Here is a 12,910-nt window from a genome sequence, read left to right on the forward strand (position 1 = left end):
ATTCTCATCACTTTTGTCTTTTCTTGTAAGCCCCTGACAGGGGGATAACTATACTATGTCCCTAGGCTTAACTAATTAAACTGTCCGGTCAGTGCAACCGTGGTAAAAACCACGGTGGTTAAACCTTAACCGTAGTCTTATATTAATAAAATCAAAAAAGCTTAACAATTGATAAACATTATTACAAGAAAATAGGAACCAATATTTAATGAAGGATACAAAACAAAACTAGAGTAAACAATGTCCAAACTAACAAAATACCCATATCGGACAACAATCCAGACTTTGTAGGAATAAAACAACAAGGTAAAATAAATGGATGGGGCAGTGCTGACTCTTTATTCCTCGGATAGTCTAGGCCCTGAACACACAGACACCCTCTTCATCCCCTGGACATAATAAAAAGTGACTCGAAACATCTGCCCGGGACTGACTTTCACACACCGCGCACACTACACGTACAAATAGTCCCTAATTCACTGACATTACACACCGCGCACCCTACACGTAAATAAATAGTCCCTAATTCACTGACATCACACACCGCGCACACTACACGTAAACAAATAGTCCCTAATTCACTGACATCACACATCGCGCACACTACACGTAAACAAATAGTCCCTAATTCACTGACATCACACACCGCGCACACTACACGTACAAATAGTCCCTAATTCACTGACATCACACACCGCGCACACTACACGTAAACAAATAGACCCTAATTCACTGACATTACACACCGCGCACACTACACGTAAACAAATAGTCCCTAATTCACTGACATCACACACCGCGCACACTACACGTAAACAAATAGTCCCTAATTCACTGACATCACACACCGCGCACACTACACGTAAACAAATAGTCCCTAATTCACTGACATCACACACCGCGCACACTACACGTAAACAAATAGTCCCTAATTCACTTACAACAAACAACACGCCACGAAACAAGACAGAATTATACAAAAAGACACTTAATATAAACATTGACGACAATATAAACAAAATATATACAAACTAGCAGTAGTCAGAGATGTAAACAGTTAAACAGCGGCACCATAATACGGGACTACATAACCAAAAAGCACGAACAATTTACATCATGAAACGAAACGATACATTCGCCTTGATAGCTACAGATCATAATTATAATAACAACACACTCCAGCCGCTCACATTTGTGGATCGTGAGACCTACGCGCTGAGAGATGGCTCCTAATGCCTTGTAGACGGTGTAGGGCAAGGTAATCTGCAAACTCTAGGGTGTCCACAGTATACCTTTTCCAGAACTGGCATAGGCTTGCGTGTCACCCAATCGACAGCCACCAAGAAGAGAAGGGACATCCTTGACTAACACATATGGTGACCTGGAAACCTTCTGACAGTTTCCTTTCATGGCCAACTTGGAATGGAAGTTGCTGCATTATTTCCACTAGCTTAGCGGGCACGCCATACTGTCTCAGCAGATTCCATATTGTTTGCCTATCCACACTATCAAATGTCAACAAAGCAGATGTAAAGCGGGGCTTGCCATTTTATTGTCTGTTCTACGATTTCAAGAGTGGCTATCTTATCTGTACAATATATTTCTTCCCTAAACCCCGCTTGTTCCTCACTTAGCTTAAGGCTAGTTGCCTTCTTCACTCTGTACAAAGTGACTCTGGTAAGGACTTTACTTGGGATGGACAAAGTTATACCCTTCTATTTTCAACACTGAGATAAGTCACTGCTCTATGGCAACTTCACAAGGAGGCCCCTTTTCCAATCGGTTGGGATCTGTCCTGTGTTCCAGACTAAGCTTAGTAATTTATGTCGATTTACTACTTCTCCACCTTGTTTTAATTCCTCTGCTGGGACATTAGCTGGTGCTGATACATTGCCGCTCTTCAAACTATTTAAGTTAATGTAAGCCCTGCTAGGGGGGATACCTAAAATCTACCATTTTAGGCTTAACTAACTAACTACTGTCCGGTCAGTGCAAGCCCGGATAAACCCAGACTGGTTAATAACCTAACCTTAGTCTAAATGATAAAAACACTACTAAAAATAAAACAAAAACTTTAGGCCTAACAATATTATATTATAATATAATAAAATTTATTTAACAAAAATATGGAACCAAAACTTACATAACAAAACTAGAATCTAGATCTAGACAAAACAAAACACTCAAGACATACAAAACAAACAGGACTCAACGAAACAAAACACCCAATTTCGGACCACCGTCCATACACCACATAGATCTAAATGTGACACAGAAACTCTTCAACACACAGGCCTCGACATTCCAGCAGAATGTCCCTCCCTGTTCACACACCACATTCACGAACAAAAATAAACAATACTACGTACAAGAAAATAGTCCCTAATACAATAATAAATAACATTCAGGCTTAAAGCAAAGTGGAGCCACACTCCTTATACAATGTTTGCATAAATAACATCAAAATATAAACAAGACAAAGCAATTATAAACCATTTTAAAATCCTAATCACATCAGCGCCAGAATAGCGGACTACTTAACTAGAAACCACAACAATCCTGAAGAACACAAAAAGACATTCTCCTTTTTGTAATAAAATAATTAAATAACTCCCCAGCCCCTTACATTAAGTCGTTGAGATTTTCCTGTCTGGTGATTTTCTCGGTATTGATGTTAAGGGGTTCCCCTGGCTCCAGGTCTGGTGGATCTTGTGGTGCTGGGCAGTTTAGTACTTCCTGGAAGTGCTCTTTCCATCGTGCCAATCGTTCTTCAATTGACGTTAGAAGTTCTGTGTTCCAGACTAAGCTTAGTAATTTATGTCCATTTACTACTTCTCCACCTTGCTTAAATTCTCGTTCCTCACTGGCCTGTTGGGATTGGTTCCCCCCCCCCCCCCCCACTCAGAGCTCTGGTTGTTGCATAGAGCGTCTTGAGATCTCTCTTGCTGACACCTGTCTCGGCCTCTTCGCAGGCTCCGACAGTGTCTTGCCGGTAAGCAATCATGTGCTTACCCGATCGACCCTCATGCGTATAATGTATGTACATATATTTAAGTAGACTTATAGATGCGTGTGTGTGTATACGTTTGCGTTCGTGCGTGCGTGAGTATGTGAGTCAATCCTGTTAAGACTTGTAATTATTACTAACACTTGACTTGATGCCAATTTTATTCCGTTACAGGTGAGTTATCTTTTTCAAAAAATTAATATCCTCAGAAAAAAACATGCCGTTCTAATCTGAGAATGTAGCTTGTGGCCGGTATAAATTAGTTTAGTCTAGTTATTTATGTTTAATCTTTGGAACAACATGATAACATCACATAGAACAATACGATAACATCATATAGAACAACATGATAACATCATATAGATCAACAACATGATAACATTATATAGTTGGCTATAGCGGTCGACCATAAATGACGTCACGCTTTTTGGGCAATTTTCAATCCCCCCCCTACCTCACACACCGTCACAAAAAGTCATACCCCCCTCTAAAATGACGTCACACTCCACCAACACCCCCCCCCTACCTAATTTACAACTTATCCCAAGTTTAATTTTGTGTGTGTTTTCATCCCTTTAAAATTACCGCTCGTTGACACAGCCGGAGCGTGCAGGACCCATACGTGGCACCAGCAGGTAAACAATAATACAGTGAGGTGATCTTAAAGCTGAAAGGATTAAAAAAAATTAAATACTTAATGTAAATGTAGGTATTTCTTGCAGACATGATGACACACGAGAAAATAACAATATATTGAGTATAAATATGCTAGTTATTTAAATGTTAGCACTATGCCCAGACCTTTAATTTTCCTAGTATATTTCATTGTAGCCTATATGATGGACTTAATGGATGTCATCTCTCACAAAGCAATATAAATGTCATATATTTTTAACAGTAAAGACTCTCCCCTAGAGTATTAAATAGCGTGTTTTACTTAAGAGAATGTTGAAAAATGACTAGAAATACTCACACAGACTTAAATCTTAGAATATTTTATTGAAGTTTTATTAATAACAGAATTTTAAAAATATAACAAAGGTTACTTTGTTTATCAATATAACAAGATTATGCAAGCTTATTCAAATTTTGAATCAACAAACTATTAAATAATGATACCAGTAACTGGATATCAGGCCGACGTGCCTGGTACAATTTAATGAATGACTATAATACTACCAGTCTGTCCGAAAGATAGAAGTAAACATAGAGGCCATTAGGAGCGGCTTCTAAACTGTTATTTATTAGAAATAATAATTAGTAAACAGCACGTTCAAATTATAAAATAAACAAAAGGCAGTATATTTTTCCCAACACCAAAAAAATATAAAGCCCCCCCCCCCCCCATGTATTGTTTTTTTAAAGGGAAGCATTCTGTTTTTGTGATTTATCAAGGGAAGTAATCTACAATAACGAACTAAGTGAAGTAATTTGTACAATTTATTCATTTTTGTGAAGGATAATACATTTTCTTTGACTGTGTTTTGCACTATGGCGATCAAGTCAAGTTGTTTACTATATGCCTCTACTGTCAAGGATCAGTCCCAGTGTTTCTTCCAGACTTTTTTCTCCGGGGTGGGGGGCGCTAGAAATTTTCGGGGGGGGGGGGGGCGGTAAACTTTCTTCGGGGGAGCGGACACTGTTAAAAGTATATATTTTCTATATAAATTATATAAATTTCATTTCGTTCGGGGGGGGGGGGGGGGCGGTAAAAAAAATTCGGGGGGGGGGGGGGGGGGCTTCGCTCCCCCGAAGATATGCCTGGAAGAAACTCTGATCAGTCCGCCCGCCACATACATACTTACAGAGTCACATAATCCGTTTGAGCTTTATATATTAGACTAGCCGGCCGGGCCAGGCCATGCACTGGCCTCTGTTAAAAAACCTATATATGATTGACCATGACTTGTGTGTTTAGTAATCAGCATATATCCGGCATTACCCGGGTTAAGAAAATATATTACTTTTCGAGTTAACCCTAACCACAACCAACCAAAACCAAAACACACACAAAAAGCCGCAAATGCAAACGAAAATTCAAACCCAACCACAAATACAAACACAAAGAAAACACAAACACAAACGCAAGCAAAAAAGCAAACCAAAACAAACCCTAATCCAAACGCACACACAAACACAAACCCAATCACAAACGCAAATCCAAACCCAAACAAAAAGAAAACGCAAACATAAACGCAATGTGCTCATAGTCTAGCCCGGGGTGCCAAATCGCACCATGCTAAGTAAACTTAGTAAACAATTACAGTACCCCAACTTATTCATAGTCTTTTGCACTCAATAAAACGAACTTAGACGTCATAGCTAACACAGGAAGTCCCTGGGCGCCGGAGGACACCCGGATTCGATTCAGTTAAAGACTATAGTAACCTTTCTTATCCATAGTTGCTGTTTAAAACGGATTTCTGCACCTTAGCGCTCACAAGGTAGCCCAGGGCGCCAAATCGAACCCTGCCGTGGTGCCGGTGGACGCGCTTGAATCAATTTAGTGAACGACTATAATATACCAAGCTTATCCGCAAACTGAAAGATAGAAGTAAACATAGAGGATATTTAGGAGCTGGCTTCTAAACTGTTATTGATTTAAAAATATTAGTAAACAGTACGCTCAGGGCATAATATAAATAAAAGGCAGTAGGCCTTTTTAAAATGACTGATTTAATTTTTTCAACATTTCACTTGATCAATCCACGCTAATTATGTAATTACTTTTTTCCCAACACAAAACAAAGTAATAAAAAGTAATGTTTTCCCCCGATATAATGATGTTTAAAGGGAAGTAATTGTGTTTTCCTAATTTATCAAGGGAAGTAATGAGTGCTAAATACTAAAAGTAAACAATTTTTAGACACAATTAGAATTTGTGTAAAGGCTGATACATTTCCTTTAGTTTTGTTTAATGCACATGTCGTCAATTAACATTACAAGTTTGGAAAATGAAATTTGTTTTATAAACCTTCAATATACATTTATAAAATCATTAATTTAGAAAGATGATGAGCACTTTGGATGTATCACACTATGGCGGCCAAGTATATTTTTTTCCTCTCTATTTCTTTGTAATCACGGGTCCGTCCCAGAGGCGTATCCAGGTTTTCGTTGTAGGGGGAGCGAAAAGGGCAAAAAAAGGCGCCGAATTTTTAACACGTTCTATATACGTGTATTATATATATATATATATATATATATATATATATATATATATATATATATATATATATATATATATATATATATATATATATATATATATATATATATATATATATGTATATAACTACTAGCAATATGTCTTTACTTCGCTATGATGTAAAATAAATTGAAAGCAGCACTCTGAAGAAATAAGAAAAAACACACAATGTAGGCCGACAAAACAAAAATGGTATTAATTTAAACGAAAAATATATATATATATATATACACAATACGACCAAAAACAACGAACGTAGCACAATCTGTTTTGTAATTCTTGTAAAAAAAATTCTTACATAATAATTCCTCTGAAATTATTTAAGACAAGTGAAATAGGGGAAATAATCACTCTCTTAATATAAATATGTATATATCTACACAGTTAATTATAAATGTCAAAACAAATAAACAATTTCATTACATTCTAAAGTAAGGTCCTCTCATCCTGCCCGTGGAGATTTTTTTGTCCACAAATAAACAATGTCATTACATTCTAAAGTAATTATTTAACACTATTCGTGTTTACCAAATGTTTTTGTCTATAATCAGAATTTAATATATCATCATCATAAATGCCAAAGTATTACAGCATAATGAAAGTTTTTAAAATCAGAGTTGGTATAAAACCACGCTTTTCGATATAATAGAAAAACATTCGGAATAACTGCCTACATTTAACTAAATATCGGTCTGTTTAGTTCAGATCATATATTTTAATTAAAACTACTGCTTCCTTTTGTTCTTTTAAAGATCATTTTTAACATAGTGATAGGTATGGGTTAGATCACTGTATTGATCACACACCTTTTTACTGGTAATTGCAAAAACAATATTCACATAGTTTTACGTTTAAAAAGCTAATGTTCTGGCGGCATGGTACTTTGATACATCATTACGCGTTTTTCTACATGTACTTAACAGATCAGTTCGGGGTGGGTTGGGGGGGGGGGGGGCGGGTTCAACTTCATTCACCACTGTCCGTTCAGTTTAGGTCAATTATCCAACCCAGTGTATACCTAGGTGTGACATTAATGTAGCTCTACACAAGTGTGGTGGTGAGGTGTGTGTGGGGGGGGGGGGGGGGAGATAACCAACTCAGAGTGAACATAGCGTCAGTTTTTAGATGACTGTTCTAAAAATACATATATATTACACAAAATATATATTACACAAATATATATTACAGGAATAGATTTAAATAAGTCCATGTGGGAAGGGGGGGGGGGGGTTGTAACTGTAATGGTTATTTTTAGAATGGCAAACTGATGTAGCTGTTAATACGTGTTGTAAACTTAGACACTACTAGACTAGTACAATAATGCTTAATTGCTGCATGAAAAGAAATCTTGTGATTTACATAGATGTGCCGACCAAAAATATGTTTTTAACAAATATCATTGTTTAAAACTTTGAGTTTAAAAAGTTTCCAAAAAGGCGCCACTTTGCTGAAAATGGCAAGAGGGGGAGCGGCCGCTCCCCCTGCTCCCCCCCCCCCTGCGTACGCTACTGGTCCGTCCGCTACATACATACATACAGAATTGAACTTTATGTTAGATTATTGATTGTATAATATCCACTGTACAATATAAATTTCCTTAAAGCTGAATAATTTACTAACTTATTTGCAATTCCACAGAAAATACAACTTATGTAGAAACAACCAACGCTACAGATACTGAAGAAGTTTCTACTACAGCTGAAACCGTAGCATCCACTGTTGCAGATAGTACAGAATCGACAGGTCAAACCGTAACATCCACTGCTGCAGATAGTACAGAATCGACAGGTCAAACCGTAACATCCACTGCTGCAGATAGTACAGAATCGACAGGTCAAACCGTAACATCCACTGCTGCAGATAGTACAGAATCGACAGGTCAAACCGTAACATCCACTGCTGCAGAGAGTACAGAATCGACAGGTCAAACCGTAACATCCACTGCTGCAGATAGTACAGAATCGACAGGTCAAACCGTAACATCCACTGCTGCAGATAGTACAGAATCGACAGGTCAAACCGTAACATCCACTGCTGCAGATAGTACAGAATCGACAGGTCAAACCGTAACATCCACTGTTGCAGATAATACAGAATCGACAGGTCAAACCGTAACATCCACTGCTGCAGATAGTACAGAATCGACAGGTCAAACCGTAACATCCACTGTTGCAGATAATACAGAATCGACAGGTCAAACCGTAACATCCACTGTTGCAGATAATACAGAATCGACAGGTCAAACCGTAACATCCACTGCTGCAGATAATACACAATCGACAGGTCAAACCGCAACATCCACTGCTGCAGATAATACACAATCGACAGGTCAAACCGCAACATCCACTGCTGCAGATAATACACAATCGACAGGTCAAACCGTATCATCCACTGCTGCAGATAATACACAATCGACAGGCCAAACCACTACCATTACCCCTACCACAACCACTACTACCAAGACAACCACTACAATTGGTAAGTAGCCAATCTGCAGAAAAAAAAATCTAAAAGTATTAACCACTCAAAGACATCAGCTATCTATCAGTGCTCAATACTTAACTAACAACCTTCACATATCGAATCACGTGTATCCAAAATTACGATGTTTTTACACTTGGCAAACATCGAGTAGTACTTTAGTAGGGATAAGCCCTACGAATATGAATAATATAGTATAAAAAAAAACTATCTAAGGGTTGAGCGGGCGGGTAAAGGCATGGTTGCCAACCCGAAAGTCCCGAGTTCGAACTCTGGAGCAGATGAGGCTTGTCAGTCAGGGGCAACAACCCAACTAGGAGAGAAAACTCCGAAATCAAACAGGCGTGGGGTGGAGCCCCTTACGGGATAGCATTACCAACTAAGTTTCCTCTCGACAGCTCCTGCGACACAGCTGTACACATAAGGTACTGTCTCTTTTGGGTCCATCAGCTGTGTGGAGAGATGGGACCTGATACATGGCCAATATTTGGCTCTTCTCAAGTTAGGGCACTTTCTTTGTGCTGGGATTTCCAATTTACCATCAAACGATGGTCTATTATACTATGCAGTCATGATTAATAGGCCACTATAGAATGGCACTATAACAAACTATTTTTTAATGAAATTTTTAATAAACTATGATTGAAATTTTTTTATGACATACTGTTATTAAGTGTTATCAAAGTTCTATGGAAAAAAACCTTTACTTATGAATAGATAGATATTATGCATGATGTGTCTTCTATGTTTAGCTGCTACAGTGATTGCTGAGTACCCATCCACCATGAGGCTTGACTTCAACGCTAGTGATCAGCAACTAAATGAAAGCAGCACAGAATATGCTGACCTCAAGAAAGATTTGGAGTCTACTGTTAGTGAATTTAAAAACAAACCTTTGACTTTTATTCTAATCAATCAGCTACACCCCCAAATTCTAAATCCTTAGTGCGGTTGGCGTTCTACATAAATTACTACTGAAAACCAATTCCTTGCTTTTGTTAAAAAAGAACATGCTTTATTTTAATATTTTTATCCTCAGTGTTAGTAAAAATGGTACATATTTATTGATGTTAATTTTTTATGTTTTTAATTTTAAATTATTTTTCCTTATCTTCTTAGCTATCAAATAAAATGGATGTACCTGGTCTATTGAAAGTTGAAGTCAGATCAATGAGGTTAGGTTATTCTCTTTAATAAAAGAAAATCATACAACCTTTGATGGACTTTACTTACGCAAATATCAAAATACTTAATTACTTGTTGTTAACCTATATATATATATATATATATATATATATATATATATATATATATATATATATATATATATATATATATATATATATATATATATATATATATATATATAAATTAAATTATGTCTACAGTAAAGGCAGTTTAATTCTGGATACAGTGCTATCTGTCAACAAGACAGCCAATCCAAATGCAGCTGGTGCTGTGGTCAATGCATTTCTTTCTCTGGCCAGCACTGGCATCCCAATAAACAATGTAACTTACGGTACCACTGTGGCCATCAATGGAATTGCTGGTAGGTGTTCAAACAAAATTTATAAAAATCTTTCATTAACCAATCACTACTGCTCACTGCAGATCTCCCTTACAACATTCTTTGAATGCACGTTAGAATAGGTTAGACAGTTTGAATTGTATTAGTGTTAATTAATGATTAAACCACACAATGACATTTCTTTCAGTGGATACTAACACAGACAAGTGTTTGCTACTGAACCAAACAGAGCCCTGCAAGAGCAATTTTATATGTGTTAAAAATTCAAATAACACAGCTGAGTGCCAGTAAGTAATAACAATTACAAAAACATAAGCTTCAATATATATTAATATACATTTAGAAACTATACTTTATTTTTTTTATCACAAATAAATAAATAATTATGAATTTATTTTTACTTTCTTTTTTTTTAAAATCTATTAGGGAGGTGCCTACCACAGGTATGTAGTTGTATAATAAACTAAAGAAGTTTTATCCTTCAGTTAGTAATTATAAAAAATGCTAATTTAATAATTTTACCTATTTTTGATTTAACAGTATCAGTAACATCCCCAACTCCCACCACAAGTCCTTTCAGTGGTAAGCATATAAATTGGTTTTTAAACCATGGTTTCCTAGTTGTTGTCAATAAATTACTAATGAAGTTTTATCCTTCAATTAGTAATCATAAAAGATTGTAATTTAATAATTTTACCTATTTTCTGTTAAACAGTGTCAGAAACATCACCAACTCCCACCACAACTCCTTTCAGTGGTAAGCATATAAATTGGTTTTTAAACCATGGTTTCCTAGTTGTTGTCAATAAACTACACTCGTGGGGAGGAGGGGAATGGGCTTAAGACCACTGGAATGAGGGAGAGAAAGGGGTTAGAAAATTTGGTTTCATACTTACACATTTTAAACAGTAATATTTTAAGCTGAGTATTTTCACTTATCTAATGTTAACCCAGCTTAGGTATTGTTCAAGATATAAATCACTTTTAAAATTAAAAAGTGCAATAGTGGGATAGGGTATCAGACTTCTTGTGATTACAAGGGGAAGGGGGACAAAAAGCAACAACAAAAATTGTTACATCATTTATGGATTACCATATAGAGAAAATAGAAAACCTGAACAACAATTGACAAAAAGTGTTAAATCTATATTTCAAGTTGCTTTAAACCTATTAGAGATATTATTAACTTTTACTTATGATAAGTAGATTTTAAAGTTTTAACCTCAGTGGGTTTAATAACTTAAAAGGAATCTAAAAATAATCTTAACCTTTTAATAACAACATTATTTTAATATTAAGTTCTCCAGAGCATTTTTTCAAACAACTTTACAGGCTTCATTATATTTTTAAAATAACTTCTCAGGTAAATGTGCAGCTGGTACAGGCTTCAGCTGGCTGAGTGGTAGCTGTGTAGCTTGTAGTGCAGATGAATACAATGATGGGACAAACATGTACTGTCTTTACTGTCAATACACAACCACCACCAAAACATCCTGCAATCCCTCAGGAATAGGTAACCACCAACCTCTTCATTGCTTATAATCTGTTGCAGGCTTTCATCAAATAAAATGCTAGGTTCCAAAAATGCCAACCCTGCACGCAAGCTAAGTCATTCAGAATTCAAGAAAATAAAAGATATTCCCTTTAGGAGAAATGACCATTTTGAACTTGTAGTGTTCTTTCTGAATAAGATGAAACTGATAATGTTAATAAATTAAAATTAATGCTTCTAAATAAATAAAAATTAATGCTTCTAAATAAATTAAAATTAATGCTTCTAAATAAATTAGAAGCTCTGATGGCTCCCTATCACATGTTAGGCAAAGTAATGGCAGCTAGGTTTTGTGCTGACCACACCACCTGCATATGCCAGGGTCAATAAGCAGACACATTTTATCTGCCCAATGAACCATCAAGTCCAAATGGGGAACTTTATTTAAATTAAATAAATTAAAGCTCTAATAAAAAAAATATGTTTTCACAGCTAAAACAATAAAACAGATAGATTTTAGTATTCTGATTGAATACTCTCAAACAAAATGTCAGCTCTCAGACACTCTCTACACTTCTGGGGCATTGATGATGAAAAACAACTTTATATCTAAAAACCCAAAAACGTAAGTTAACAATGATCAAGCCATGTATTGAATTTAGCTGTGACCATAGGCAGAGTTTCTTCCAGGCATCTCTTCGGGGGGGGGGGGGGGCGAAGCCCCCCCGAAAAATTTTTACCGCCCCCCCCCCGAACGGAAGGAAATTTATATAATTTATATAGAAAATATATACTTTTAACAGTGTCCGCCCCCCCGAAGAAAGTTTACCGCCCCCCCCGAAAATTTCAAGTGCCCCCCCGGAGAAAAAAGTCTGGAAGAAACACTGACCATAGGTCTTTTTTTCTTGCTAAGATTGCTACTTATGGACTTTAAATTTTTACAATTTTGAATATTCCATGAAGTTCAACTGGAGCAAAGCATGTGTCTGACTTACTAAAAAATATCTACCAAATAAATTCAGGATTACATGTATTGTTAAATATAATCTGTAATTATAGTGTGTAAGTATAATTATAAATATTGTATGACTACTGCCTCACAATCTCAGTCCAGGCACTGTATGTTTTAATTATATAGTAACAAAGTAGGACTGTCCTGACCTAGGTTGTTGTAAATAAAATATATATAAATAT

The 12,910-nt window shown here is 36.3% G+C and overlaps 1 protein-coding gene across 1 annotated transcript in view; it reads left to right on the forward strand.

Moving 5' to 3' along the window:
- The window catches only part of LOC131951677 (mucin-4), a 54,026-nt gene that overhangs the window by 7,663 nt on the left and 33,453 nt on the right, over nt 1-12,910 (forward strand). The window contains exons 5-14 of the mRNA XM_059314033.1: nt 7,854-8,693; nt 9,449-9,567; nt 9,816-9,871; nt 10,085-10,245; nt 10,412-10,511; nt 10,651-10,667; nt 10,765-10,806; nt 10,940-10,981; nt 11,588-11,737; nt 12,209-12,341. Coding sequence (XP_059170016.1) covers nt 7,854-8,693; nt 9,449-9,567; nt 9,816-9,871; nt 10,085-10,245; nt 10,412-10,511; nt 10,651-10,667; nt 10,765-10,806; nt 10,940-10,981; nt 11,588-11,737; nt 12,209-12,341 — 1,660 coding nt within the window. The remainder of the gene's footprint in view (nt 1-7,853; nt 8,694-9,448; nt 9,568-9,815; nt 9,872-10,084; nt 10,246-10,411; nt 10,512-10,650; nt 10,668-10,764; nt 10,807-10,939; nt 10,982-11,587; nt 11,738-12,208; nt 12,342-12,910) is intronic.

Source organism: Physella acuta, unplaced genomic scaffold, assembly GCF_028476545.2.
Source record: "Physella acuta isolate Inbredline_101_S28 unplaced genomic scaffold, ASM2847654v3 ptg000820l, whole genome shotgun sequence".
NCBI lineage: Eukaryota > Metazoa > Mollusca > Gastropoda > Physidae > Physella > Physella acuta.